Source organism: Notamacropus eugenii, chromosome 5, assembly GCF_028372415.1.
Source record: "Notamacropus eugenii isolate mMacEug1 chromosome 5, mMacEug1.pri_v2, whole genome shotgun sequence".
Lineage (NCBI taxonomy): Eukaryota > Metazoa > Chordata > Mammalia > Diprotodontia > Macropodidae > Notamacropus > Notamacropus eugenii.
In genome coordinates, this window is record NC_092876.1 from 49,071,154 (window position 1) to 49,097,527 (window position 26,374).

A 26,374-nucleotide genomic window follows, 5' to 3' on the forward strand; every position below is an offset into this window, starting at 1 on the left:
GTGAGGTGTATCCATGTAAACAAAAATAGGTGGGAAGGTTGAGGTTTGGGGTGCAGTACCCCAAAATACCAACACGCCGGGGTCCTGCACCAATGAATTCCGCAGAAGCCTTCTTAAAGCCAAAGAAAACAAAGTTTATTAAAGAGGCGCCATACTGGGTTGACTCTTAAGGAGCCTCACCTTTTGTAACCCTCCTAGTGACAAGCGGCCAGTCAGAATCTCAGCTAGACAGAGCCCGAGCTGGATTAAACCTCAGCGCCTTCATGGAGGGGGGATGGAACTTATATACAGAAAAGTCTGAGGGAAGAATCCAGGTGTCCCCAAGTAGCCTGGGGTCCCAGGGAGAAATCCTGATGGGGCTGTTGGGGAGTCCAGATGATCCACCATCCAGGCTGGGCAACCTGGACTTTAAGAGAATGCTAAGTAGTTGGGAATATCAAAAGGATGCTAGGATCCTAGGAAGAGAATGTTGAATGGTGATAAGATAGGGAGCATCTGGGCTGGGAGAAATGGAAGGGGAATCCAAGGAGCCCTCCTCCTCAAGGCCAGAGTTTTCAGGGCCCTGCAGACAAATGGGACAGAAGCCCTCCAGATCCAAGGGTCTTGGCTTGGGCTTGTACTCCATCAGTAATTTGGAGGAGAAAGCACCAGGAGCTGGGGAATGTCTGGAAACGTTTTGGGAGTACACCCCAGCACTCTCTTTAAGAATGCCGACCAGCTTTGTTGTGTGTGTTCTTGAGAAGATCTACAAGTTACCAAGTGGCTGCTTTGGTACCCGCAATGGGGGGGCAGGACTTCCCCTTCATACAATACAATTACATCTGGAGTTTTTTTTTTGTTTGGGGTGAGGCAATCTGGGTTAAGTGACTTGCCCAGGGTCTCACAGGTAGTAAGAGTCAAGTATCTGAGGTCATATTTGAACTTATGCCCTCCTGAGTCTGGGGCTAGTGCTCTATCTACCTAGCTGCCTCCGATTACATCTGTTGATGATGGGAGAGCCATTATAGAATCTGCCTGGCATAGTGAAGATCATTCTGGGCACAGCATCCAGAATTCCTGCTTTCAGACTTTGGGCAAACTGTTCTGCCTCTCTAAGGAAGCCTCCCACAACTTGCTAGGATTTGTTGGGGCTCTTAGATTTCTCTGGGCACCAGCTGCCTTCTGTGTAAAATGGGGATCATAATGATTGTCACACTTACCTCTGGAAGTTGTTTTGAGGCACAGATGAAAATATATGTAGAACAGAGATGGAAGAGACACAGGGAGACAGGAATGGAAACAGCAGAGGAGAGAGAGGGATAGAATATAAGACACTTGAGGGTATGGGGAGACAGAGAAAAGTTGAATAAAGCACAGATAGAAAAAGTTAAGACAGTGAGGGGAGATAGAAATGTATGTGTATGGGGGAGAGGAGTGTAAACCACACTGCGGACATGGAAGCACTGTTATAAATGTCAGTTATTATTGTTAATCTCTATTTAGCTGAAGATTCAGTGGATCTGAATCCTGCTGAGGAAATGAGGGATCCTTTAGAAAAATACAAGATGTTAAAATTGTGAAGAGTTAAAGAGTGATTAAGGGATGTGGCCTAGTGCTTGCTTGGAGAGACTGAATAACATGTAAGTCCCACCTCAGTCAGTGAATCAGAAGTGAAACCCAGGTCTCTAGGAAGGAAACAGAAAGTAATTTTAAAAAGTGATGGATTGACTTTATGATACAATGTGTCATTACACATTAAAGTGTAAAAACAAATCCCCCAAATGCACATTTGTTACTTAAGTGTTACTTTGAAGTGATGTGCGTCGAGTTGGCTTTGGGAGAGAATATGGAATTGTTAGAAGCGGGGGCTTAGCCAGGGTGGCCCTACAATCCATGTTGGTGGTTGTGACATTGTCTGTGTTCTGAATGAATCACTATTTCCTGTAAGTATTGGCTCAGGAAGGAAGCAATAGGTCACGCCTAATTAAGAAGTTAATTTCGCGAACTATTCATGTCAACTGCATGACATGGACAGGGTTAATTCAAGTAGTGGAATGATCAGCAATCAGGTCTAGTGATGTTTTGAAAATCTTGGCCTGCTAAGGAAGTCCTCCTTGGGAAGGTACAGAGGATTTTCTTATGCTGTAAGATGTAGCTATAGAAATAGGACTGGAATTAGAGTTATGAGAGACCTGAGTTCAAATCCTTCCTCTGACCTTTTTTTCCTGTATGACCATAAGCAAGTCATTAAGCAATTGCAGCCTCTGATTCTCATCTCTAAAATGAGGGGGGGTAGGATGCCCCTTGCCCCCAAGGATGACCTTGCCTCCTCATTCTCATCTCCCCGACCTATCCAGCCAGTTACCACATCTTGTTGTTTCTGCCTCCTCAAATCCCTTTCTCTTCATCCACAGAGCTAGCTCCCTGGTTAAACACCTCACTTCTGAACTCTTGCTGCAGCTTCCTAATTGGTCTTCTTGCTTCCAGCCTCTCTGCTCTCCTGTCTGTCCTCCACGAGTTGTCAGAGTGATCTCCTGGGTCTGACTGTGTCACTCCCCTGCCCAGTGTGCTCTCTTGTTTCCTTGCTGCTTTCTGGATGAAGTAGAAAGTCCTCTGGTATTTCAAGTCCCTCACTACTTGGGCCCAGGCTGTCTTTTCTGGTTTTATTATATATATGTCTATGATATGATTTTTCCTGCATTGTACATTCTATACAAACTGGCCTTCTTCTTGGTCCTTATGTATGAAGTCCGTCTTCTATCTCTATACTTTTGCATGAACTGCCTCCCAGAATGCACTGCCACCTCACCTTTGCCTTTTGGGATCCCTGGATTGCTTCAAGATTCCACCGAAGCACCTCTTTCTGCAAGTCTTTCCTGACTCCACCAGTTTCTAGTGCCTTCCTCCCCCAGTTTTTTACATATAGTATTTATACTTATGTACAAGTTGTCTCCTCTGTTAGAATGTGAACTTCTAGAGGTGAGCAACTAAAGTTTTATCATTGAATCCCCTGCATTTATCCCAGGGTCTGCTGCTTAATAAGTGCTGGTTAATTGACTGGTGATGGATAGGATTTCTGAGGTCCCTTCTGGTTCTAAATCCTGTGATCACAGATGCCAGAGGTGTTCATGTCCCAAAACCTTCACAGAATGACTTTCTTGTAGTGAGAGAAGGCTCATTAGCCTGCAAGTTCTTTGAAACAAGGGAAAGGAAGAGCACACCCCCCCTCCTCAAAACTCTTTTCGTAATGACAGCTTATCTGAGTCTTGCAGGTTCCCTGGCAACAGTTTTATATGACAAGGGGGTAACTGGGTTATCAATTTGAAGGGAGAAGCTAATCAGTGGATGGCAAAGAAAACATGTTCTTGCCTTGACTTTCTCCTGTCCTTACTTCGATTTTCTTTTCTCCTTGACTTCAGAAGGAGTCTTTTCTTAGCGGAGGGGTGGATACAAGTTTTAGATGATTCAGGGAGGAGAAATTCTCTTCCTCATTCCATCTTCTTCTGGTATTTCAGTCAATATTTTTAAAGGAAACTTAAGATGTATTTTAATAAAGGATAAACTTCCACAGTGGCTCCATACTTGAGTGTTTCAGTGAACCCATCAGTGTGGCTTCTGCTTTTAGTGATTGAATACAGTGTTTAAAATATATATTTCATACTGAAATGAATCTTTGATCTCATCGAAATGAGTTTTCTCTTCAGTGATTCAGGTCACAGCCCATTCATGCCTGCTGCTGATCTTGTTTGACCGCAGGGGACATGTTCACCCATTCACCATCTATCATTTTCATCTAACATCTCAAGCAATGTTACTTGAAGCCTGTTTACTGGCTATCCCACATGACCAGTCGGTCTTTTTCCCCTCACGTGTCTTTTTGATGCCCTTCTTATGCTGCTTTTCCTGTTATTCCTCATGGGTGATGTGGTGTAGCATACTCACTGCTGCCACTCTTCTGTTTTGTGCCTAATTCTTTGTCCATTTGCAGTGTGTGTATTAGATATGATCTATTTATATATATATATCATAATCCATATGTAATCTAATGGATATATAGATGTTTGTTTGTGTATCTTGATGGAGGAGATTTATGGGTTCTTCATTCAATTGCTTATCTCAATCTTGACAGTAAGCAATTTTATATTCATTGTTCTGGAGCATGAGGCAATATCACCTGCAAAAAGAAGCGTCTGAAGGACCTCATTGTCTGTAAGGAATCCCTCTTCAACTTGGATTTAGCATTGGATTACTTCCATAATAATGATAAACATATGTCTGCCTATTTTATGTTAAATGTAATGGTAATAATTGGAGAGTCATGAGAGATTATCTTCATTACTATATCTTTCAAGGGATATCAGCAGAGTTGTGTTCGATGGAATTAACTACTTTCTTAGAAAAAGTTAAAAAAAAAGCCAAAACAAAACAGTAAATACAGTGGAATGTTGTACTCTCTACGCCTCCCAGTCAATTGTGTGATGATAAAGATGTGATCTGGAGTGGGATATTGCTTGTGAAAGCCTACCTGTTTTCTTCTCTTCTGATATCTTTAGCTAGGTTGCCTTAATAAATTTGTATATTCTCACAAAACTTTCATGTGGATGAGATAGTAGTCACATGGATCAATCGTTGCTGATATTCTCTTGATCTTTTTTATTTTAACTAACAATGCTATCTGAGGCTTTTTTTGTTTTTTGTCTTTTTTCCCCCCAGACCTTTTGTATCTTTGGGACTTAAATACCTTAAAAAAATTGTGTTATCTCTCGCACAGAACTCTGTATATTTGGTCTATTATAGCAGCTCTTCCCATATTTGTTTTCATATATGTATTCTCTAGAAGTATACCTAACTCTGAAATGTTAGAGTTTGGATATTGGCTACAGTTTTTGAGTGGTATAAAGAATTTGTTATAAAATTGTTTGCAGATATGTTCTGTCTTCTGTTATCTTTTTTTCTGGTTCCATTCTCAAATGCCTTCAAGGTAACTTCGCTTAGTTTCTATAAAGTTTCTTTAAAGTGATTTTTCTTTCTACTGCTTTTTTTTAATGAGACAATTACTTTAGATCATTATCTTCTACCATCTTTCTCAGTAATATTTAACAAACAAGTTAATATTTTAAATCAGCTTTGGCCTTTGGCTGCGTCTCTGTCTACTTGACAAGAAAGTCAAGTATTTGCTACAATAATTTTTAAACTTTTGGTCTCATTAATAGCAATTGATTTATATTAGTAAATTTCTGTTTGAAATGATTATAATTGGTTTTGACATCCTTTTCCTGTATATATTTCCTTTTTTTACTATCAATGACATTTAAATAGGGCATGTTGTAGTTATTTTCATTGCAGGCTATATATCGTGCTTTATATTAATTTTGATCTGTGCTCTGCTCTGACAAGTCAGTGATCTGATTGTACAAACAAACTTTTAAAAATGATTTTTAAAATTAAATTTTACTTTTGTCAATTAACAAAAATTGATTTTCTCTCCCTCTAACCCACTCCCCTCTGTTGAAAAATAAATAAAAACAAAACTAAAACCCTTATAACAAATGGTTGGGTGTCATCCTTCGTTCTCAAAGAGGACCAAAATAACATCACTATCTTGGAGTCAAGGTACAGTGTGTCCAACTGTGGCTGATCAGATGTCTCTAAATCTGCACATCTCCTGTTTCTTTTGAGCTACTTCAGTTCTGCTTTGCTCATAGAGCACAGTGCCTTCTTTGATACAGGCACACCATGCTGGATGTCCTTGTGCCAGTATCTCTAGCGTCACACAATCAATGCCAAAGTTATTCAAAGAGACCTTGAGAGTGACCTTTTATTACTTTTTCTGACCATCATGTGAATGCTTGCCTTTTTTCAGTTCTCCATAAGATAGTCTTTTAGGCAAAGGTACATTTGATATTCAAACAACATTACTTTCTGAAGGAGAGTTTGAATTCTTGTCAGTTTAGCTTGAGGAAGGACCTCAGTGTCTGCTGTCTTTCTAGATGATCTTCAAAATCTTCCTAAGACAATTCAAATGGAATCAATTCAGTTTCCTGGCATGGTGTGGGTAGATTGTCCAGGTTTCACAGGCATACAACAGTGAGGTCAGCATAATGGCTCTATAGACTCATTTTGGTAGGCAGAAAGTACCTCTTCTTTCCCACGCTTTCCTCCCAGACACTGAGCTAGCTCTGGCAATGTGTGGATCAACCTTGTTGTCAATGTTTACATCCCTAAAAAGTATACTGCCAAGTGAAATGAACTTATCCACAGTAGTCAGATTTCTCCATTTGTTGGATTCATGGATGGATGTTGTGGTGATGCTGGCTGGTGGAGAACCTGTTTTCTTGGTGTTAATTATTGGACCAAAATGAGCACAAGCAGCAGAGAATCGACCATACTTTGTTGCAATACAGTCTCAGAGGCTGTACTGAGTGCACGGTCATCTGCAAATAAAAAAATCACATGCTAACTCCTTCTACTTTAGTCTTGGCTTGTACCTTTCTCAAATTAAATAATTTACCATCAGTATGGTAGCTGATGTTGGTGATATGTTCATCTTCATTGAAGGCATCTGACAACATTGCTGAAAACGTGCTAAAAAGCATGGGAGCAAGTCTTGCTGCATTCCATCAGTAACTGGAAAGCTTGAGAGCATTGCCCATTATCCAGTGTGCGTTCATGAAATTGACATAAAATATTGATGAACTTCTCCAGGCAACCAAATTTTGACATAATTTTTCACAAGCCCTTGTGACTGACAATATCAGTGACCGTGTTCAGATTGACAGACATTGTGTACAGACCTCTATTCTGCTCTTGGCATTTCTCCTGGAGCTGTTGGGCAGCCAACACCATACCGACTTTTGCTCAGCCCTTTCTGAAGTCACACTCATTATCAGGTAGATGACCATTTTCCAGTAAAGGATCAAGCTGTTAAGGAGGACCCTGGCAAGAATCTTGCCAGCAATGACTGAGAGGATATCCCAAAGATTTTTTTCCTGCTTATCAGCTTCCCTTCTAATTGTAGCCACATTGGTTTTGTTTCTGCAAAACTCTAAAATGTTATATAGTCAAAATTACCCATTTTATCAGCTGATCCTTTTTGTCCCTTGTTTTGTCATTAATTCTTCCCCATCCATAGAGCTGAAAGGTAATTTCTTCTTTGCTCTTTTCATTTGCTTATCCTGTTGCTTTTTATGTCTAAGTCATGTATCCATTTGGACTTTATCTTGATATATCATATGAAATGTTTTTATATGTCTAATTTCTGCTAGTTTACTATCCAGTTTTATCCAGTATCTGTCAGATAGTAAGCCCTGACCCCAGTAGTTGGGGTTTATCAAACACTACCCTATTGTGTTCATTTGTTTCTGCATTTTGAATGCCTAATCTTTTTCACTAACTGACCTTCCTGTTTCTGAACTAGCACCAAATTGCTTTGAGGATTAATACTATGTAGTATGGTTTGAGATCTGGCTCCATCAAGTTCCTTTCTTCCTCTTTTTCATTATTCTCTTGAGATTCTTGACCTTTTGCTCCTCCATATAAGTTATGTCATGCCTTAGTAGTTGATTGGTATATGGTAATGAATAAGTAAATTGGCTTAGTTTGTATCATTTTTAAAAAATTTATTTAATTTTAGTTTTCAACATTCATTTCCATGAGATTTTGAGTTCCAAATTTTCTCCCCATCTCTCCCTTCCCCCGACTCCAAGACATTGTGCATTCTGATTACCCCTTCCCTCCCTTCTATCACACCCCTCTCTTCTCTTATCCCTATCTTCTCTCTTTTCTTGTAGGGCAAGATAGATTTCTATACCCCATTACCTGTATTTCTTATTTCCCAGTTGCATGCAAAAATAATTTTCAACATTCATTCCTAAAACTTTGAGTTCCAACTTCTCTCCCTTCCTCCCATCTCACCCATCCCCACTGAGAAGGCAGGCAATTCAATATGGTCCATACATGTGTAGTTATGCAAAAGACTTTCATAATAGTCATGTTGTGAAAGACAACCTGTATTTCCCTCCGTCCTATCCTGCCCCCCCATTTATTCTGTTCTCTCTTTTGACCTTGTCCCTCCCCAAAAGTATTTACTTCTAATTATCCCTCCTCTGATTTGCCCTCCCTTCTATCATCCCCCCACCCCACTTATCCTCTTTTCCCCTACTTTCCTGTAGTGTAAGATAGATTTTCATACCAAATTGAGAGTTTGTATCGCTTTTATTATATTGCTTCTACCTACTCAGGCTTCTACCTACTCAGGAGCAATTAAGATTTCTCCATTTATTTAGGTCTTTCTATTTCTATAAAGAGTGTTTTGTACTTGTATGCACTGTTACAATGTTTTGCAATGTTATTAAAGCAGGACTCAGATAACATGTACTAAAGATGTCGTAAGAAGTCATTCATGGGTCAGGGTGATGTTAAGGGGGTCATGTAGCCCTCTTTCTCTTTTGCCTTTATTCCATCCTTAGTTTGCCTGAGAGCTGCTTACAATGACAGATGCTACATTTATCATGCTATTCTTTTTAAACATATAACAATCATGTAACTTCTTTTTCCATTTCTCCCCTTGCTCCAGTGATGGCTACCATTAAACATAAATGTATGTGTGTGTGTGTATATGTGTGTACATGTGTGTGGAATCATTGTATACACACCTCTATTTATCACTTCCTTCTCTGGATACAGGACAGCATCTTACTTCGTAAGCCCTCTGTAGTTAATTTGGATATTTATAATAGTCACAATGATTTAATCACCCAGGGTTGTTCTTGAAACAGTATTGCTGTTACTGTATATAACACTCTTGATTCTGCTCATTTCTGTAGTCATTATTTCGTGCAAATCTATCATGTTTTTCTAAGACCATCGAGCTCATTATTTTCTGTAGTACAGTCACAATCATAGGCCTTATCAACGTGTTAGTTATTCTTCAATTTCTGGGCATCCTCACAGTTTCCAGTTCTTTACCACCACAAAGAAAGCTGCTATAAACATTTTAGAACATGTAGTTTCTTTCCTTTTTCCCTTAATCATCTTTGGAAACAGACCTAGTGTTGGTATTACTGGGTCAAAGTGTATGACCAGTTTAATAACTCTTTGGGCATAATTCCAGATTGCTCTCCAAAATGATTGGATCTCTTCACAGTTCCACCAACAGTGAATTAGTGTCCTGATTTTTCCACATTCCCTCTAACAGTTGTTGCTTTCCCCTTCAGTCATTTTAGCCAGTCTGATAAGTGTAAAATGATATCCCAAGGTGGTTTTAATTTGCGTTTCTCTAATCAGTAATGAGTTAGAACATTTTTATATGACTAGAAACTGTTTTGATTTCTTCATTGGAAAACTGCCTGTTCATGTCCTTTGACCATTTAACAACTGGGGAATGACTTGTGTTCTTATAGATTTGACAAAGTTCCTTTTTTATACATACATACACGCATACATATATACATATATGTATATACACACATATATGTGAGTATATGTGTGTTGCATAGATATTATATATATGTATATATACAATATTCTTTTAAAGTTATCTTTACCGTATTGCTTTACTGTATAAATTGTTCTTCTGATCCTACTCCCTTTACTCTGTATCAGTTCATACAAGTCTTTCTAGGTTCCTCTGAAACGATCCCCTTCTTCATTTTTCACTGCATAGTATCCATCACATTCATCTATCATAACTTGTACATTCATTCCCAGTTGTTGGGCATCCCCTTGCATTTTCATTCTTTGCTACCTCAAAAAGCGTTATACATATATATATTTATGCATCTTTAGTTTGCCTTGCTTAGCATGAATTCCTTCCCTAACTCTTTTCTCCCTCTAAATCTCCTTTCTCCCCTTTCCCTCCTATTTCCATGTTAAGTGAAATATATTTCTGTACCATCTGTGTGTGTATGTATGTATTCTTCCCTTCTTTGACTAGTTTAGACAATAGCGAAGAGCCACTCCTCTCCTTCTTGTTTGTATAGATTTCTGCTTGCTGACACTGATTATGTTAGACTATTTTCCCTAACCTTCCTTTCCTTTCCCACTTCCCCCCAGTATATTCCTTCTCCCTGATCTTTTCATTCTTCTCTTAAGATCAAGACATAACAGAATCACTTCCCAGGACCTGTGTACTTAGATTCCCTCTATGACTTCTGATGATGGTAGGATTCAGAGGGGACACGTGAACCATCTCCTCATATTTCAGTGCGAATAGTTTATCCTTGTTTAGTACCAAATGATTGTTTGTTTATGTGTACCACTTTATGTTTCACTTAACTCCTGCTCTGGTATTTTCAACAAGAATGCACGAAAGTCCTCTGTTCTTCACCCCCACCCCCATCATGCTCAGTTTTTGGGGGCCTTCTAGAATATAGTATTCCAATTTCTCTATTTCTTTATAGTAGTGGTTGCTAACTCATGTTTGATTCTGTCAGTGAATCTTTGGTGAATTCTCTTTCTGTTCATGTACAGTATGTTTTCTTTGGCCAGGGAGCTCTAGATTTTGGTTATGATGTACTTGGGAGTTTTCATTTTGGCTTTTTCTTCTTCTTCCAGGAGGTGACTGGAGAATGATTTCCTATTTTCACTTTGCCCTCTGGTCCTAGGAAATCTGAGCAGTTTTCTGTTTAAAATTTCTTGATATATGATGTCTTGCCACTTTTGTTGGTCATGGAATTCAGACAGTCCAGTGACTTAAATTATTTCTTCATCTATTTTCAAAATCAGTTGTTTGTTTTTACAGTGCAGTACCTTACATTTTCTTCTATTTTTTTTCAGTCTTTTGATTTTGTTTTAATACATCTTGTTGTCTCATGAGATTATTGACTTTTATGTGACCTATTCAATTTTTCAAGGAGATTGTTGCTTTGGCAGGGTTTGTATCTCTTGTGCCAAGCTATTAATTCCATTTTTTGTTCTTATATAACTCGTCTCTTTTCCAGTTTTTTTCTTCTAGTTCTTATTTCACTGATAATTTTTTTTAACTCTTTAAAAAAAATTCTTTATGTCTTCCAGGAATTCTAGTTGCACATATGTCCAAGCTGTGTTTTTTGTTTTTGGCCACTTTTTTTTGATATTTTGTAGTTATTCCCTTTTCTTGGGTTTGTGTCTTAAGGATCCTTATCCCCATAATAGTTTTTTTTTTTTTAATTTCTTAATGGTGATATTCCTTTTTTGTTTGCTTTTTTCTTTAGCCTACTTCTTGACCTAGTGCTTCTGGAGGGAAGGTCTGACCAGTCTTGTTGCTGTTTTCTTTGGAAATTGAGTTCTGTGTTGTTCCAAGCTCTAAGGGACAGCTCAAACTAGTGCCCTACAATCTGTCTGTGCTCCCAAAGTCGTCTGATCTAGGACAAAATCTGATTGATACCCACCTGGTATGAGCTCTGCAAGTTCTTGACCTGAGTTTAGGTGTGAGCTACAGTAAACCACTGTTAGCTCCAGCCAGCTAGGAAGCTCTCCTGATTCAGATCGACAAGATGGCAGGCTTCCCTTTGGTCTGGCATCCTTCTCCTGATTATTCCTCTGCAGGCTTCAGACTGAGCTAGAAGCTGGAACTGTGAGACCCTGCTCTGCTCCTGGTATCTCAGTCATATTGCTGTTACTTCTGAACTTAATCCTTTCTCAGTACAATGCCTAGGGCCTTCAGCTCCTTCCTACCCTGGAATGCCACCCCTGGGCACTGGTCGTCCAATGGGTAGTGGGTGGCAGTTTTCCAAAAGGTACCTGTTCTTGTTGTGGTGTCCTGGTATGTGTCTGGGGGTGCCCCTGTATGGGTCTGGGAATCCTGGTGTACAACCTTTCCCTGTTCTGGAGTGTTTCACAGGGCTACCCCTGTCCAAACCTTATGTCCAGTTGTCTGCAGACCTCTCCATCTCCCTTTGCTAATCTGGGCTGGAAAAATGACTCATTGTGACCTTTTTCTTGGATCCCCCATCAGAATTCAGTCCAGTGCATTTTCTAGGTCTGTTTAGAGGCATTTTGAAGTAGGGAGCTCACTACCCTGCTTCCTGCTACTCTTCCATTTTGGCTCTGCCTCCTACAGCCTTTCTGCTTTCTGGTTTCATTTAGAGCAAAATGTCAAGATGAGTACAAGACATTTTGTCCGATAGCGTTTGTCAGTGGATAAGAATTTTACATTTAGAGTACCAGCAACAGCCAAGTGTTTTAAAAAATAAAACGAAAGAAGTACTAACCTTTCTATAGTGCCTCTACTTGGTTACATCCCTGAGATGTTAACAGGTGGGTACAAAGGGCAGTGTTCTCCAACAAGGATTGTGGTAACAGAAATCAGACATGTCAAGGATCCTTTCCATTGAGCCTAGATAAGTCATCAGGACAGGTTGTAGGATGCTGCTGGTGCCAATGGAATTATAATTAAGGCAAGAAAAGGGTGTGTGTATGTGTGTGACACACAGAGAGAGATAGAAACATTGATATAGCACCTCCTTTGTATCAGGCACTGTGTTAAACATTTTACAAATATCATGTCATTTGATCCTGACGGCAACCACGGGATAAGTACTATTATTATCTGTATTTTACAGTTGAGGAAACAAAGGAAAGCAGCAGTGAAGTGACTGCTCTAGGTCACACGACTAGTAAGTGTTTGAGGCTGGATTTAAACTCAAGTTCCTGACTCCTGACCCAGCACTGTGCCTCCTCTGCCACCTAATAAGCAGATGTAAAAATAAGATTTATTAAAAAGTATTTAAAGATTCATGACAAAAACTTATTATGCATTTTGTATTAGAAAAAGTTTACATATTTTTATTTGCTTTAACATTCACCTGTGTCAGAAATAGCATAGTTTCTAAGGTATCAGTAGAATAAAATTAAAAACAATTCTTAATGAATCTGATGTCAGTTAAAATAGATTCTTGATTTTGGTGCCGAAATGGTCAAACTGTGTAAGATAACACAGAGGAAAACATCTGATTAAAAACAGTTCTTCCACTGCTGCTGATTAATTATCAAGCAGCAGATCTTTTCAGGAAGTCTGGGATACCTTGGTTTTACTGTTAATCTCTGAAGTTTGTAGTTTAAAATGAAATCTCAGATTGAATTTGTTAGACTCATATACTCTAATTTAAAAAGCTGAATTTCAATAGCTAATTTTTTTCTGAAGCAAGGCTAAATTTTATATTAGAAATATTGAGCAGACCTTTCTGCCAAGGGGAACATAAATACATTTTGTGGGAAAATAACATTGACGTAAGTTTTTGGACCTTTCAAAGTGACCTGCAGAGATTGTCCATTATCTGTGTCACTTTTCCTGATGCTTTCTGGGAGTTCTTATTTTAAAATAGAATTTGTAGCAAGGTGATTATTTTCAAATAGGTTCTTCTAAAAGTGGCTGCTGTAGCTGAGGGCAAAGAGCATGGCTAATGTGACCAGCAGGATTTAGGAATCTCAGGGCCTCTATGGGAATTCCAATATCTTCATAACCTCAGTATCTTCATAACCTTGGGCAAGTCACTCACCTCTCAGGTTCTTGGTTTCCTCATTTGTCAAGTGAACAGAGATCTGGACTCAATGACATATAAGGTCTAATTTTAGCATCCTGTACTCTTAGTTATTACTTTGTGAATTGGTCAGTGTGTCAAGGACTTATGATTTCATCAGTCTGGAAGGTCTGGCTGTGACTATAACCCATCAATAACAAGTAAACTTGGAGAGATACCTGTGTGGCAGTATCTACTCTGTCCCCCCACTGCCTGAAGGCCAGGTATGTTCCACTGCATCCTTGTCCCACAGTTCTCCAGCACTACTAAGGAGGGGTTAGGGTCATTTAGGCTCTCTGCCATTGGCACATTGATGATGTTCCCTCAATTGTAGGAGGATCCTGGCTCCTCAGTTCCCATTTAACCATATAACAGTCAGATTAGCTTTTACCAAGCACTATTTGCTTCCCAGGTATTTGGGGCTTACTCCTGCCTTTCAGCACTTCATCAGGCTTACAGTTTAGCTCAGTTCCTGTATAGCACAGCCCCAAGTTCCAAGTCCAGAATTTCCCTTGGGCTTGAGTCCCAGGTGTACTGGCTTCTCAGGGCTTCTCAGCTGGGCTTGATAGCTGCATATCCAGCCTGGAATCCTAGCTCTAAGGTCTCCGTGGCTCCAGGGTCTCCATAGGGATTACAGGATTCCATTGCCTATGCAATGAAAAGACAAATGGAACACACAAAACCCCAGGTACATCTCTTGGGGTCCAGAGAGTCTAAAAAGGGAGAGGAGGAGAAGGTAGGCCTTTCCCCCTCTCATCAGCTCATTTCATGGCATCTGTGCTGTGGGAGAACTTGCATCTTTATCCTCTCTGGAGGATGCAGGTAAGAGAATGAGACTATCCCTGTCCTGCAGTTTTAGAGACACAGTCTGTTCTGGCTATTCAGCCAATTCAAAGAGGGGTAGAGGAGTGGGAGGGATTGCTGAGTATCTTCTCCCAGAAACAGGGTGCCTGTGTGTTAGGTGGTCTGGGAATGTGCCAAAAGCCCTTCATTACACTTGACGCTCAGAGAGGTTTTGTTGACTCTCCCATGGCTCTTTCAGACCAGATTGGAACCCCAAGACCTGCACTCTTTTGGGTATGTTGGGCTGTGACCTGGTAGGGTTTTTGCTGTGTTGTTGTTCTCTTTCTGGGAAATAAATGTTAACAGCCAACTCCCCGTGTAGTAACTGACTCCAGTGTGAAGGAAAATGGATTGGATGGCCTCGTGTTCTCCCGTCACTGAGGGGACCAGCTTAGATGGTGTTTATTACATTGTAGTCCTCCTGGCACTTGTATCCTGCTACATTTCCAGAAGAAAAGGGAACAAAGCTAGTCAGCATTAACCACAGTGGAGATGTGGGTTGCATATGTGCATGCGCATAACCAGATCTTTCCTATTAATAACCCCAAATTTGTAAACAGATACAGAGGGAGTAACAGTCTAGTCATGATGCAATTTAATGACCTGCTTTCTCTAGAAGAGCACAATTAGATGTTGAGATGCGGAAAGGCTGTTTTAACCTGTGGGGGAGGGGATAATGCTCAGTATAGTGTCAGGGATTATTGTCATCCCCAAAGTTTCCACTGACTTTTTTTTTAGATGTAACAACTTGACCCTGTTCAAACCTCCAATCTGAGTCATTTTGTTCTTTTGAAACTAAAGCTTTGTGCACTTTTACAAAGACACTACCCATTCCTTCTTCCTCTTTTTTAGTAGCTGTTTCCATAGCAACACTTCTCGGTGATGCTAGGGGTGAGGTCCATGCTCCAAGCACTTCCCAAGCCCTTAATGCCAACTTATTTGAACTGAAAACATCCAAAATGTCAGAACAGATGTCTTGAGAGTATTTGGAAAAATGGCCATATCGAGGGTGACATTGATGATTCAGAAATCCCTGATTTGAATTCAGCTTTTTATTAGTCAGTACACGTGAATAGTTAAAGCCCTGTGTTCTGAATGCCCAGCTTGGAGTTTGTGTCCTTTGTGGCTGCTGCAAGGATTAGCTTGTCTCTTCAGCTAAAAGAATTGGGATAGGAGACTTGTGTGGGAATCCTGCCAGCAAAAATCTGTGGTCACAACAGACCATTCATCTCCCAGCCTGCCGGAGACAGCTATCTGAAACAAGAGAGCAGCCTGACGTGGATGCCCATGACTGGCTGGCTATTCAACATTAGGCCTGGAGAAACCATGTTGGCCAGCCAAATCAGCCCCATGATGAAGAAGAACACTGAAGAGAGAAAAAAAAACCCCAAGATCTTTAAAGATGGAAATAAAACAAATATGAGAAGAAGACTTTCTACTAGTCTGCCATAATCCTTTGTCCTTTTTGGTTCCATGTAAAAAGAATCAGGGTTTTCCCTGGCTTGCTTGCTCCCAGTTTGACAGATGCTTCTCCTGAAGTCTGTGTGACCCATGTCATCCACTCATCCCTGAGTCATCCACTCATCCCTGATGAAAATGGAGACCTCTCCACCTACCTGTAGATGCCAAGCTGCCGGCAGACAAGAGCAGAGACAGGTAGTAAAGTTCAGGGGTGGTTTTCTCCTATATAAGAAAATGTCTGTGAGGAATCATTCCTTTCCTTCATCTAGCATTGAAAATCTGCATGAGTGGAGACTTCTAGGGGAAGATTAATTGATATTTCTTTGGCTGGTAAAGCCAGATATAGGAAGTTTACTCCCATGTCAGACTAAGCCACCAATTTAACTTCTTGCCAGTATCATAAGTGGTTTTTAGATTATCCTAGGAATATGGAATTTTAGCTACTAATATAAAAGTCCCTTGATTATCCCTTGATATAGCAATGTGATATAGTGGGTAAAGGGCTGCCCTTGGAGTCAGGAAGATGAGGGTTTGTGTCTCACCCCTGACACACATGCACTGAGCCTCTCAGGGCCTCATCTAAGGCAATGAGATGCTGTACCGTATAGGTGGAGGGAGTTCTCACACCAGGAGTTCCCTGTACTGATGAAATCACAGATCTAGACTAAAAATAAAAATCCTTTAATTATTAAATTGAAGGTGTTGTGGTTCCCCCCTCCCCACCACCACCATTAAGTCTGTTTAAATAAAGACATGTGTCTGAGTAGTCATCTCCATCTCTCCACGTACAAGCATTTGCTCCTTGTATGGACTGAATACCTTAGTGCATCTACCGTCTACCAAGTATCATCTACCAGATAAGAAGGAGGGGGAGAGAGTGCACTCCAGACAGGCAGCACAGCCAATGCAAAGGCACAGAGATGGGAAAGGGTGGCCATATATGAAGACCAGGAAGGACCATTTGCCTGTATGATTTCTTACATTACTCAGGTTAAGATGAACCCTCAGGAGCATGCTCCTTCAGAAACTTACACAGTTGGAGGCCAGGGCAGTGAAGACCATAGTACAGACTCCCTCAGCAAAGGAAGCCACACCAGAAACTGCAAAGAGCCCCCCCAGTGCCTTGGGCCCTGCTTCTACCTGAGTGAGGAGCAAAGCCAGGCCTGAAAGGAGAAGAAGCAAACAGTGGGCTGTGACAGGACAACTTAGCTTACAAATGCTTTCTTCAGTGCAAATGCACCTTCTGTATCTGTTTGTGTCTGTATATCTCTGTCTGCATATACAATATGTAGAAGTTAAAGTAACTCAGGACATGCAGTCAGCTTCTTTTATTTCTGTACATCACTTCTGGGAGGACAAGAGCAGTGCCCAGGAAATGACCAGTTTGCCCCCATGGTGCAATATTTAATTAGAATGGTCAGGAACTTACCAGTAGTGAGGAAAGTAAAGAGAATGTTAACCACCAGGTTGCAGAGGAGGGGCTGGCTGCAGTAATGGGCAGATCTGGGCCTGGAATCAACATGCCACATGACAGTTTAATCCCCAACCTTCAAGCTCATCAGTCGCTTGGGAGCTGCCCTTCCCCCTCTACCCTCACTTCCCATCTGTAGCTCTGGGCAGCCATTAGTGAGGATGGAGATAGCCCATGAGTCACAAAAAGAGAGTTATTTCATAGAACCAAACTGCTTTGAATATGAAATATTATATGGGAATACTGCTGTGTATTTCCAATTTACATTAATGTGGTGTTTTGATGAGAGAATAATTTTTAGAGATTTTATTTTCTTTGCAACAGTAGATAAATGATATGAGAGATAGAGTAACATAGTAGAAAGTGTGCTGGATTTGGAGATGGGGACCTGGATTCCAATCCTAGCCCTCCACAGGTAGTAAAGTACCTGTCTGAGTCTGGCTTCATTTCCTCATCTACACAATGAAGGGATTGGATGGTGACTTCTCACATGCCTTCCAGATCTCAGTCTGTGATGCCATGAGCCAGTTCTAAATTGCCCATCTTCTGCAACACTAGGATCCTAGATTGAAAGCTGGAAGGGGATGTGAGCTATCATCTCATCCAACCTCTGAGTTCAGAGTTAGGTTGATCCGGCTGGCATCTAGAGGAGCTAAGCCTTTTCTCCTGTCTCGGGTGGGTCCCAGGTCTGGGCTTTTTGAGCTCCCACATTATCAGCATGCACTTTCTTGATGCCAAGCACAGTGTCAAATCCATCACATTATCCCAGTTTTCATTGACTTAATGGCCGAGTCCCTTATTGGCCTCTTATGGCCTCATTCTAGTTTTCTAGCGGAGGCTCTTTGGAGGAAGCTTTGTTCTGTCTGGATGATTTTAGTTGGGTCACCCTCAGCCCTTAGAGACATTTGCTAATGTTGCACTAGTAGGAACTGGTCCCTAGGGGATGTGGAGATGTTACAATGAACTTTTTTCAGTGTCTCATTTTTAATGGTTTTGGATATGCTAAGAAGCAGGTTGATCTCAGGTTACACCTAAACCAACCCTTCTCTAGCCCATCTAAACTTAATGCAAGAAATTTTGTGCGAATTATTTTCTATCTTGAAAGAGGTGACTAGATCTGATTGGAGCCAGGAGAAGAAACCATGGGACAGGCTGCAGTTAAATTGTTTGGGGGTCACAGCTCCTCTAAAGGTAAGACAAGTCTTAGGTCTCTGCCTCGAGGTGCCCAGACTCCCCCCATCCCCCCCCCCCCCCAACAATAGTATCAGCTGCAGGGCCTGGGAAAGCACTTACCGGAACAAGACCCAGAAGTGAAGGAGCAGAATGGCCAGTCCAGAGAAGAGTATGGTTACCTGCCTGAATACAGTTTATCCATTACTTATTTAGGGGTAAGATCATCTCCCAGAAACCAGATTCGGGATTTTGTTCCAAGGCAGTGAGCTCAGCATGAAACTGCCAAGGCTGAGGCAGCCCCGCCACGATCTCCTGCTCAAAGTTTGGCTCATTGGACTCAAAGTGTGACTGACTCTGCCTTGGAAACAAAGCTGAACTTCCAGGTTCTTTCTAACACCAGTCAGTCCTTAGAACTTTTCTCTCACTGCTAGAGCACAAATCATTGTCACATTGTACTTGTCCTCTCAAACTTAGGATACATTTCATCTAATTGAAGATTCCCTGGGCCCGGAGCTGGGGCCACTCATTTCTGTCCTGTCTAGCTTTAGAGATATAGTCATGTCATTCAGACCCTTTGCCATTATTTAGAATGGGTTTTTTAGGGGAGTTGAGTGATATAAACTCTCTATAACCCCTAAGTTCTTTTTTGCTAATGTTGCGAAGGAGACCTATTTATTTTTGACACATATGTGCCATAACTTTCACATCTACACGTGGAGTGTAAACACCTTGGCCCCAATACATTTATTTCAGCAATACTGTCATTGCTATGGATGCTTTTGGAATTCCTCTTTGGGAATTGATTTCTGAGTAAGTATATTAGCCTTAGAAGAAAATGGCTTAGATCCAGAACTGTCATTACCTATCTTGCTTGCCTCCCTATTTCCAGACTTGGCTCTGAGACTTGGGTATTTACAGAAATTAAGATATTCTGAATTATGTGTTGGAAGCCCTTGAGGCTGATTGGAATGAGACAGCCCTCATCCAGATGCCTGAATTCTGCTCTCTGGAAAAAAAAAAAAAAGGAGGCCCTGCTTTAGTGATTCCTCTTAAACTCAGTTTCCTCTTGTGACCCTGCTGCATTGTCACTTGGAGAGCTGAACAAAGATTCTGGTCCCGTTTTCTCCTCTCTGGCCTGATCTTTAAATCTTAGTAATTTTTAATTGAGCAGCTTGATTCGGCTAATGCCTCAGAAAGAAATAGAAACTCTTCTATATTTAGGCACATTCTCGTCCCCCTCACCTGCTTCCATGTGGAGTCATGACCCACAATTTAAGAAATGCTGAAGGGATCACAAGTAGAAAAAGTTTAAGAAGCCCTACTCTAGATTTATAGGTAGAGCCCTGCTCAACAGTTTATAGGTAGAGATACTTACAGCCTGAGACGGGTAGGTCTTGGAAGCCGGTGGTGTAAGCGGTAGGCCAAGTGCACCAAGCTAAAGTGAATCATGGCTCAGATAATCCTTGAACACCCATGAGAACAAGGAGAACAAAGCCTTGGTGTTAAGCCTCTAAGGTCAGGTGTTCTCAGAATGCTGGTGACATCCTGGACCCTTTGGGCAGTCTGGTGAAATCTAAGGACTTTCTCCAGAATCATGTTTTAAATACAGAGAATAAAATACAATGGATTACAAGATAAACCAGTTATATTGAAATAGAGTTATCAAAACATTTTTTAAGAACAAGATCATGGACCCAAGTATATCTATCTCTTGTGCCTTACCCAAGCCTCTCCCTCAGGTGGGTGGAAATCCCTGTTCCTGAGTCATTCCTGATCCTCAGCTTTGGGGTCAGATGGAGGCTTCCCACTGCATGGTTTCTGCTCGCCCAGGCTAGTGATGCTTCTCAGTGACTCCCATTGAGAGTAGTGACAGCAAAGCTGGAATATTCCTGGTTCAGGTGACAGTGATCAGCTCAGGTGACCTGCTCTCACTTTCCTCCCTCCCAGCTGCCAGCCTTACTTAGAAGTGCAGTCAGCTGCTGACAGGTAACAATGCAGTTCAGTTTACCCAGGAAGGTGTAATCCATGACTTGGTTGCCATGGGAACCAGACAGAGACGATTGGCTATAGTCTTGCTCTAGCAAGCCTGATTTAATGCCATTTAATTGGAAATTGGACTAGCATTTTTTTTTAACTTAAAACAGGTCTGGATACAGAATAAGGGTCCATCAGTTGTAGACTGGCTAAAAAAGAAACCAGTGTGTGAATGTCATATCATTATGTAGAAATACTGAATGTGAATAGTTCAGAGAAACTTGGGAAGATTGTATGAACTTAGGTAGAATGAAGTAAGCAGAGCTAAAAGAACAGTATGCCCAATGACAAGCAATAATGTACATGAAATTATCACAGAAAGGAAGAGGAATTAATTTCAAGGGAGTGAAAAAACCAGTCATGGTACCCGAGAAGAGACAATAAAACACTTCTCTCTGCACATTAGTAAAGGAGAGTACAAACAGAATGCTCTGTACACTGTCAGATGGGGTCACTGCATGGGGTACTATTTTCTTTGTTAAAAGGGAGAATTTAATCTAGGGAGAGTAGGAGGCATGAATGTTTCCCAAAATGGCCATTACATAAAACAAGACAAAAAACATTTCAAGGAGAAGTTAGGAGAATGGTAGTGAGGCACTCACAGCAGGTTGAGGTGGATTTTAGACGTAGAAAAAGGAAGCCAAGTGGTTGGTTGATATACAGACCTTGCCAAAAAAAATGGTTCAGTGTTGGGATCAGTTTTCAGTTGAATATACCTTACTGATTTGGGAATTTGAAACTAAATAAGATACTGATCAGATAGGACAGATTAAGCGCTGAAGAAGCTTAGAGGTCATCTCATCAACCTTCCCCTTTTACAGAACAAACTCGGACCCAGAGAGATTAAGTGACTTAACCAAGGTCAAGATAGAGTGACTGATGAAACATTAAACCCTTACCATGTGCTAGGCACTGTGCTCCAAACACTGGGGATGCTTGCCCCCAAAGAGAATATACTTTAATGGAATATGTGACAGAGTCTCCTGGAGGTGATATGGAGGTCTGGCTCCCAGCAAAATCAGGCAGGTGCCAACCTCTTTGGGAGCAGTAGGGCCAAGATGGAGGAGAAGGTCCAAGTCGAGGTGGCTTGGCAGAGTTGGCTTAGAATTAAGCAGGATCCAGAACTGGGGCGTTTGATTCCCAGTCTAGCACTTCTTCCACTAGACCACAGGATTGTGAGTGTTTGGAGAATATTTCAGGAGAACCTTGGTTTTCTAGTTTGATCCGCATTTACTAGTAAATGTAAACAAGTAAAAAATCTGAAACCTCATCACAGAGACTGTTCTTACAAGAAACAATACTTTTAGGGGAAAAAGTATGAAGTGCTCCACTGTGAACAACGTTAAATACTGCAGAAAAAAACTGACAGGAAAGCAGGATTGCACATGGTCTCATTGATTCTGCCTGGAACTCAACCACTGCCCACCCCCTGCTGAGGTTTGGACCACACCCCATATGGCACAGAGGAAAGAGGGTTAGGCTGGGCGTCAGGAAAGACGGGTTCAAATTCTGCCTCTGCTCTCTGACCGTTGTGTGTGATTAACCCCTCCATGCCTCAGTAATCAGTAAATGAAATGATGGAAGTGAAATTCTGTGTAAACCTTCAAGTGCTGTGTAAATGGCACCCATCCTTTTCCTGTGCCTTGGTATCTTCAGAGCACCATGCCCTTCTGGGCATTGTGGGTAAAAGGTAGGACTTGGGGTCAGGAAGGCTTGGGCTCCTAAGGTCAGAGACCTGATTCTGGGAAGCATCTTGGGGGCCTCTCATTCAGCTCCCTCATTTCACAGTTTAAGAACCGAAGGCCCAGGGAGATTAAATGATCTGGCCAGGTTCTTTGACTCCATATCCTGTGCTTTTTCTACTAGTGATGTGTTGTGGTCTCCTCAGAATCCTCCTTTTGACTCTAGCAGTGTGACCACGGGCATCTCGTTTAGCTTGTTTGAGTCAGTTTTCTCATTTGTAAAGCAGAAACAATAATCCTTGTGGCTCTGCCTCACAGGTGGTGAGCTGCCAATGATAATAAGGGAGGTAAAATCATCTTCAGACTTTACATAGAATTAGAATTACTTGTTATTACAACATAGGGCCCAGTAAATGTTTGTTAAATGAATGAATGTCTATTCTTCCTCAGAAATGCCTCTCTTCTGCCCCTTCCTTTCCATTTTCACTGTCGCCACCCCAGATTTTCATTTCATAAGTGGACCAACATGGGAACCTCCTTCCTCTTCTTGTCTCCAGCCTTTGTCTTTCCTGTTCTGTATACTCCTGAAAGACCACATTTATCACTTGATCCCACTACTCAGAAACCTTCAAAGGCTACTTGTTGCCTATTGAGGATAAACTTTCCATTCCATTCCCCTCATCAGTCTGACCTCAAGCCATCTCTCCAAGTTGGTCGATCGATCATTATTCCTACTAAAAAATCAGTGCACTGGAAGCCAGAGGACTGCCCTGAGGATGATTCTATTCAGTCATTGATACTCCCTGAGCTTCATCCGTAAAATGACTGCAGTGATAGAACATCAGTGAGGAAACAAGAGTTGGAGGGCATTTGGGAAAATTGGCATTGAAGACTGGTTCCATCCTTTTTTAATATATAATATTTTACTTTTTCCTAAGTTACATGTAGAGATAATTTTTAACATTAATTTTAAAAAGTTTTAAATTCCAAATTTTCTCTCCTTCCCTTCCCTTCCCCCAACCCTGAGAAAGTAAGCAATATTACTTATTAATATTACCATATTAGTCATGTTGTGAAGGAAGACACAAACCTAAAGGAAAGAAATGCACAAAAAAATGCAGAAAGTGAAAAAAATAGTATGCTTCAATCTGCATTCAGACTCTATCTTTCTCTGGATGTGGATAGCATTTTTCACCAGACTCCTTTGGAATTATCTTATATCAATGTATTGCTAAGAATAGCTAAGTCATTCACAGTTATTCTCCATACAGTATTGCTATTACTATGTACAATGTTCTCCTAGTTCTGTTTACTTCACTTTGCATCAGTTTATATAAGACTTTCCAGGTTTTTCAGAAAGCAGCTTGCTCATCATTCCATTATAATCAAATACTATAACTTGTTCAATTCCCAGTTGGTGGTCATCCCCTCAATATCCAATTTTTTGCCACTGCAAAAAGACCTGCTATAAATATTTTTGTACAAATAGATCCTTCCTCTTTTTTTAAAAAAAATCTTTGGGATACAGACCTAATAATAGTATTGAAGGTTTAAAGGGTATGCATAGTTTAAAGGCTTTTGAGCAGAGGTCCAAATTGCTCTCCAGAATGGTTGGATCAGTTCACAACTTGACCAGTAGTGCATTAGTGTCCCAATTTTCCCAAATGCCCTCCAACATTTATTATTTTCCTTTTCTGTCATATTAGCCTATCTAATAGGCAAAAAGTGTTACCTCAGAGTTGTTTTGATTTGAATTTCTCTAATCAGCGTTGATTTAGAGCATTTTTTCATGTGACTATAGATAGCTTTGATTTTTTTCATCTGAAAATTGTTCATATCTTTGACCATTTATCAGTTGAGGAAAGACTTGTATTCTTACAAATTTGACTCAGTTCTCTATATATTTGAGAAATGAGCCCTTTATCAGAGACATTTGTTATAAAAATTGTTTAGTAGATTTCTGCCTTCCTTTCAAACTTGGTTGCATTGGTTTTGTTTATGCAAAACCTTTTAATATAATCTAATATAATCAAAATTGTCCATTTTATATCTGGTAATGCTCTCTGTCTCTTGTTTGGTCATAAATTCTTTCCTTCTTCATAGATCTGATAGGTAAATTATTCCTTGCTCTCCTAATTTGCTTATGGTATCACCCTTTATGTTTAAATCATGTACCCATATTTATCTTATTTTGGTATATAGTATAAGATGTTGGTTTATACCTAGTTTGTGTCATTCTGTTTTCCAGTTTTCCCAGCATTTTTTGTCACATAGTAAGTTCTTGTCCCAGGAGCTGGGGTCTTTGGATTTATCAAATTCTAGGTTATTGTGATCATTTACTACTGAGTCTTGTGTACCGAACAGTGCTCCACTGATCCACCACTCTATTTCTTAGCCCATAGCAGATTGTTTTGATGATTACCACTTTATTGTAAGTTTGAGATGTGGCATTGGCTCTGCCATTTTCCTTCACATTTGTTTTTGTTAATTCCCTTAATATTCTTGACCTTTTGTTCTTCCATGTGAATTTTGTTATGATTTTTTTCTTGCTCTACAAACTAATTTTTTAGTAGTTTGATTGGTATGGCACTAAATTAATTAAATAGATTAATTTAGGTAGAATTGTCATCTTTATTACATTGGCTTGGCCTACCCATGAGGAATTAATATTTTTACGCTTGCTTAGGTCTGACTTTATTTGTATGAAAAGTGTTTTGCAATTGTGTTCATATAGTTCCTGGGTTTATCTTGGCAGGTAATATATGTATATATGTATATGTGTGTGTACATATGTATACACACATATACATATATGTATATATAATGTGTATATACATATGTTTATATATGTGAAATCACCAGCCCTAGATATTTAAGCCTTACAATGAGCAAAACGAGAAGAGATCTTCTCTTTGACTTCTATCTAAGATAGAAATGACAATGAACTTTGACTGTTAAAACAACATGAGAAGGCATGAGAGGGACCAGGGGTTAGGGCATTTGATAATAGGACCAGAGAATATAAATGTAGGATCTATTTCACAAAATTTAAAAGGTTCCTTTTAAAAGGTCCCTAAGAAGTTCCTTTTCACAGAATCTAAGAGTTGTGTGGTCCTTCAGAGACCATCTAAGTTGCCAAAGAAGACCATGCCATCAGAGAAATGCTGACATGACTTGCACTTGACTTTGTTTTGAGTGAGGGAGGGCTGTGCAGGTCACCAGCCTCACTTGTCTTCCAGAGTCATCTGAATCCAGTGACCAGATATTCATCAGGATGACTGGAGATGACCCAGGCTGAGGCAATTGGGGTTAAGTGACTTGCCCAAGGTCACACAGCTAGTGAGAGTCAAGTGTCTGAGGTGAAATTTGAACTCAGGTTCTCCTGATTCCCGCACTGGTTCTCTATCTACTGCACCACCTAGCTGCCCCATATTCCACATTAGTCATGTTGTGAAAGAAGAATCAAGACAAAAGGGAAAAAACACATTTAAAAAAAAAAAAAAAGAAAATTGGGCGGAGCCAAGATGGCGGAGTAGAAAGACGCACATACACATAGCTCTGAACCCACAACCCATAGAATGGCTACAGGGAAGTAACTCACGGCGAATTCCGCACCCAGAGGCCACGGAACATTGGAGCGAGAGAGATTTCTGTTCCAGAGAGACCTGCAAACCTCTCGCCGGGGGGTCCTTCATGCTGCGGACTGGGCGCCGGGACTGGGAGCTGAGTGCAGCCCTGCCGCGGCCGCCGCGGCACCGAGAGGAAAAGATCCGAGCAGGCTTCACAGACAGGATCTCCAGCGGCCACACGGGTCCCTCCACCCACAGAGGGATCTGCAAACCTCTCGCAAAAGGTCCGTCGCGCTGCAGACACAAAGCCCAGCCCAGACCTGCTGCGGCCACGGCTGTGGCACCGAGAGAAACAGATCCGAGCAGGCTTCAGGGACGGGATCTCCAGCGGCCGCACAAGTCCCTCCACCCACAGGTGACAGGGGTGGGTGAGAGAGTCTCTTTGGCGGGTCGAGAGGGGAGTGGGGTGCCCCCATAATTCAGGCCCCCCCCCCCCCCCCGGGAGGTAGAAGCTGAGAGGCGGCTGCAGACAGGGGCTCCCCAAGCGGGCGAGAGCCTGAATCCATTGCGGAAGGTCTGCGCATAAACCCCCTGAGGGAACTGAGCCTGAGAGGTGGCCCTGCCCCGATCTCAGCACCAGATCATAATCTCATACTGAATAGC

The 26,374-nt window shown here is 41.0% G+C and overlaps 1 protein-coding gene across 2 annotated transcripts in view; it reads left to right on the forward strand.

Moving 5' to 3' along the window:
• Nucleotides 1-26,374, forward strand: part of NMNAT1 (nicotinamide nucleotide adenylyltransferase 1) — a 42,874-nt gene that overhangs the window by 574 nt on the left and 15,926 nt on the right. The window contains exons 1-2 of one of the 2 annotated variants that reach the window (XM_072608805.1): nucleotides 10,912-14,300; nucleotides 18,359-18,444. The exons of the other annotated variant lie outside the window; for it this stretch is intronic. Of the exons in view, the coding sequence (XP_072464906.1) occupies nucleotides 18,396-18,444 (49 nt within the window). The 5' untranslated portion in view covers nucleotides 10,912-14,300; nucleotides 18,359-18,395. Of the gene's footprint in view, nucleotides 1-10,911; nucleotides 14,301-18,358; nucleotides 18,445-26,374 lie in introns of those variants that run through there. 2 annotated transcript variants of the gene reach the window in all.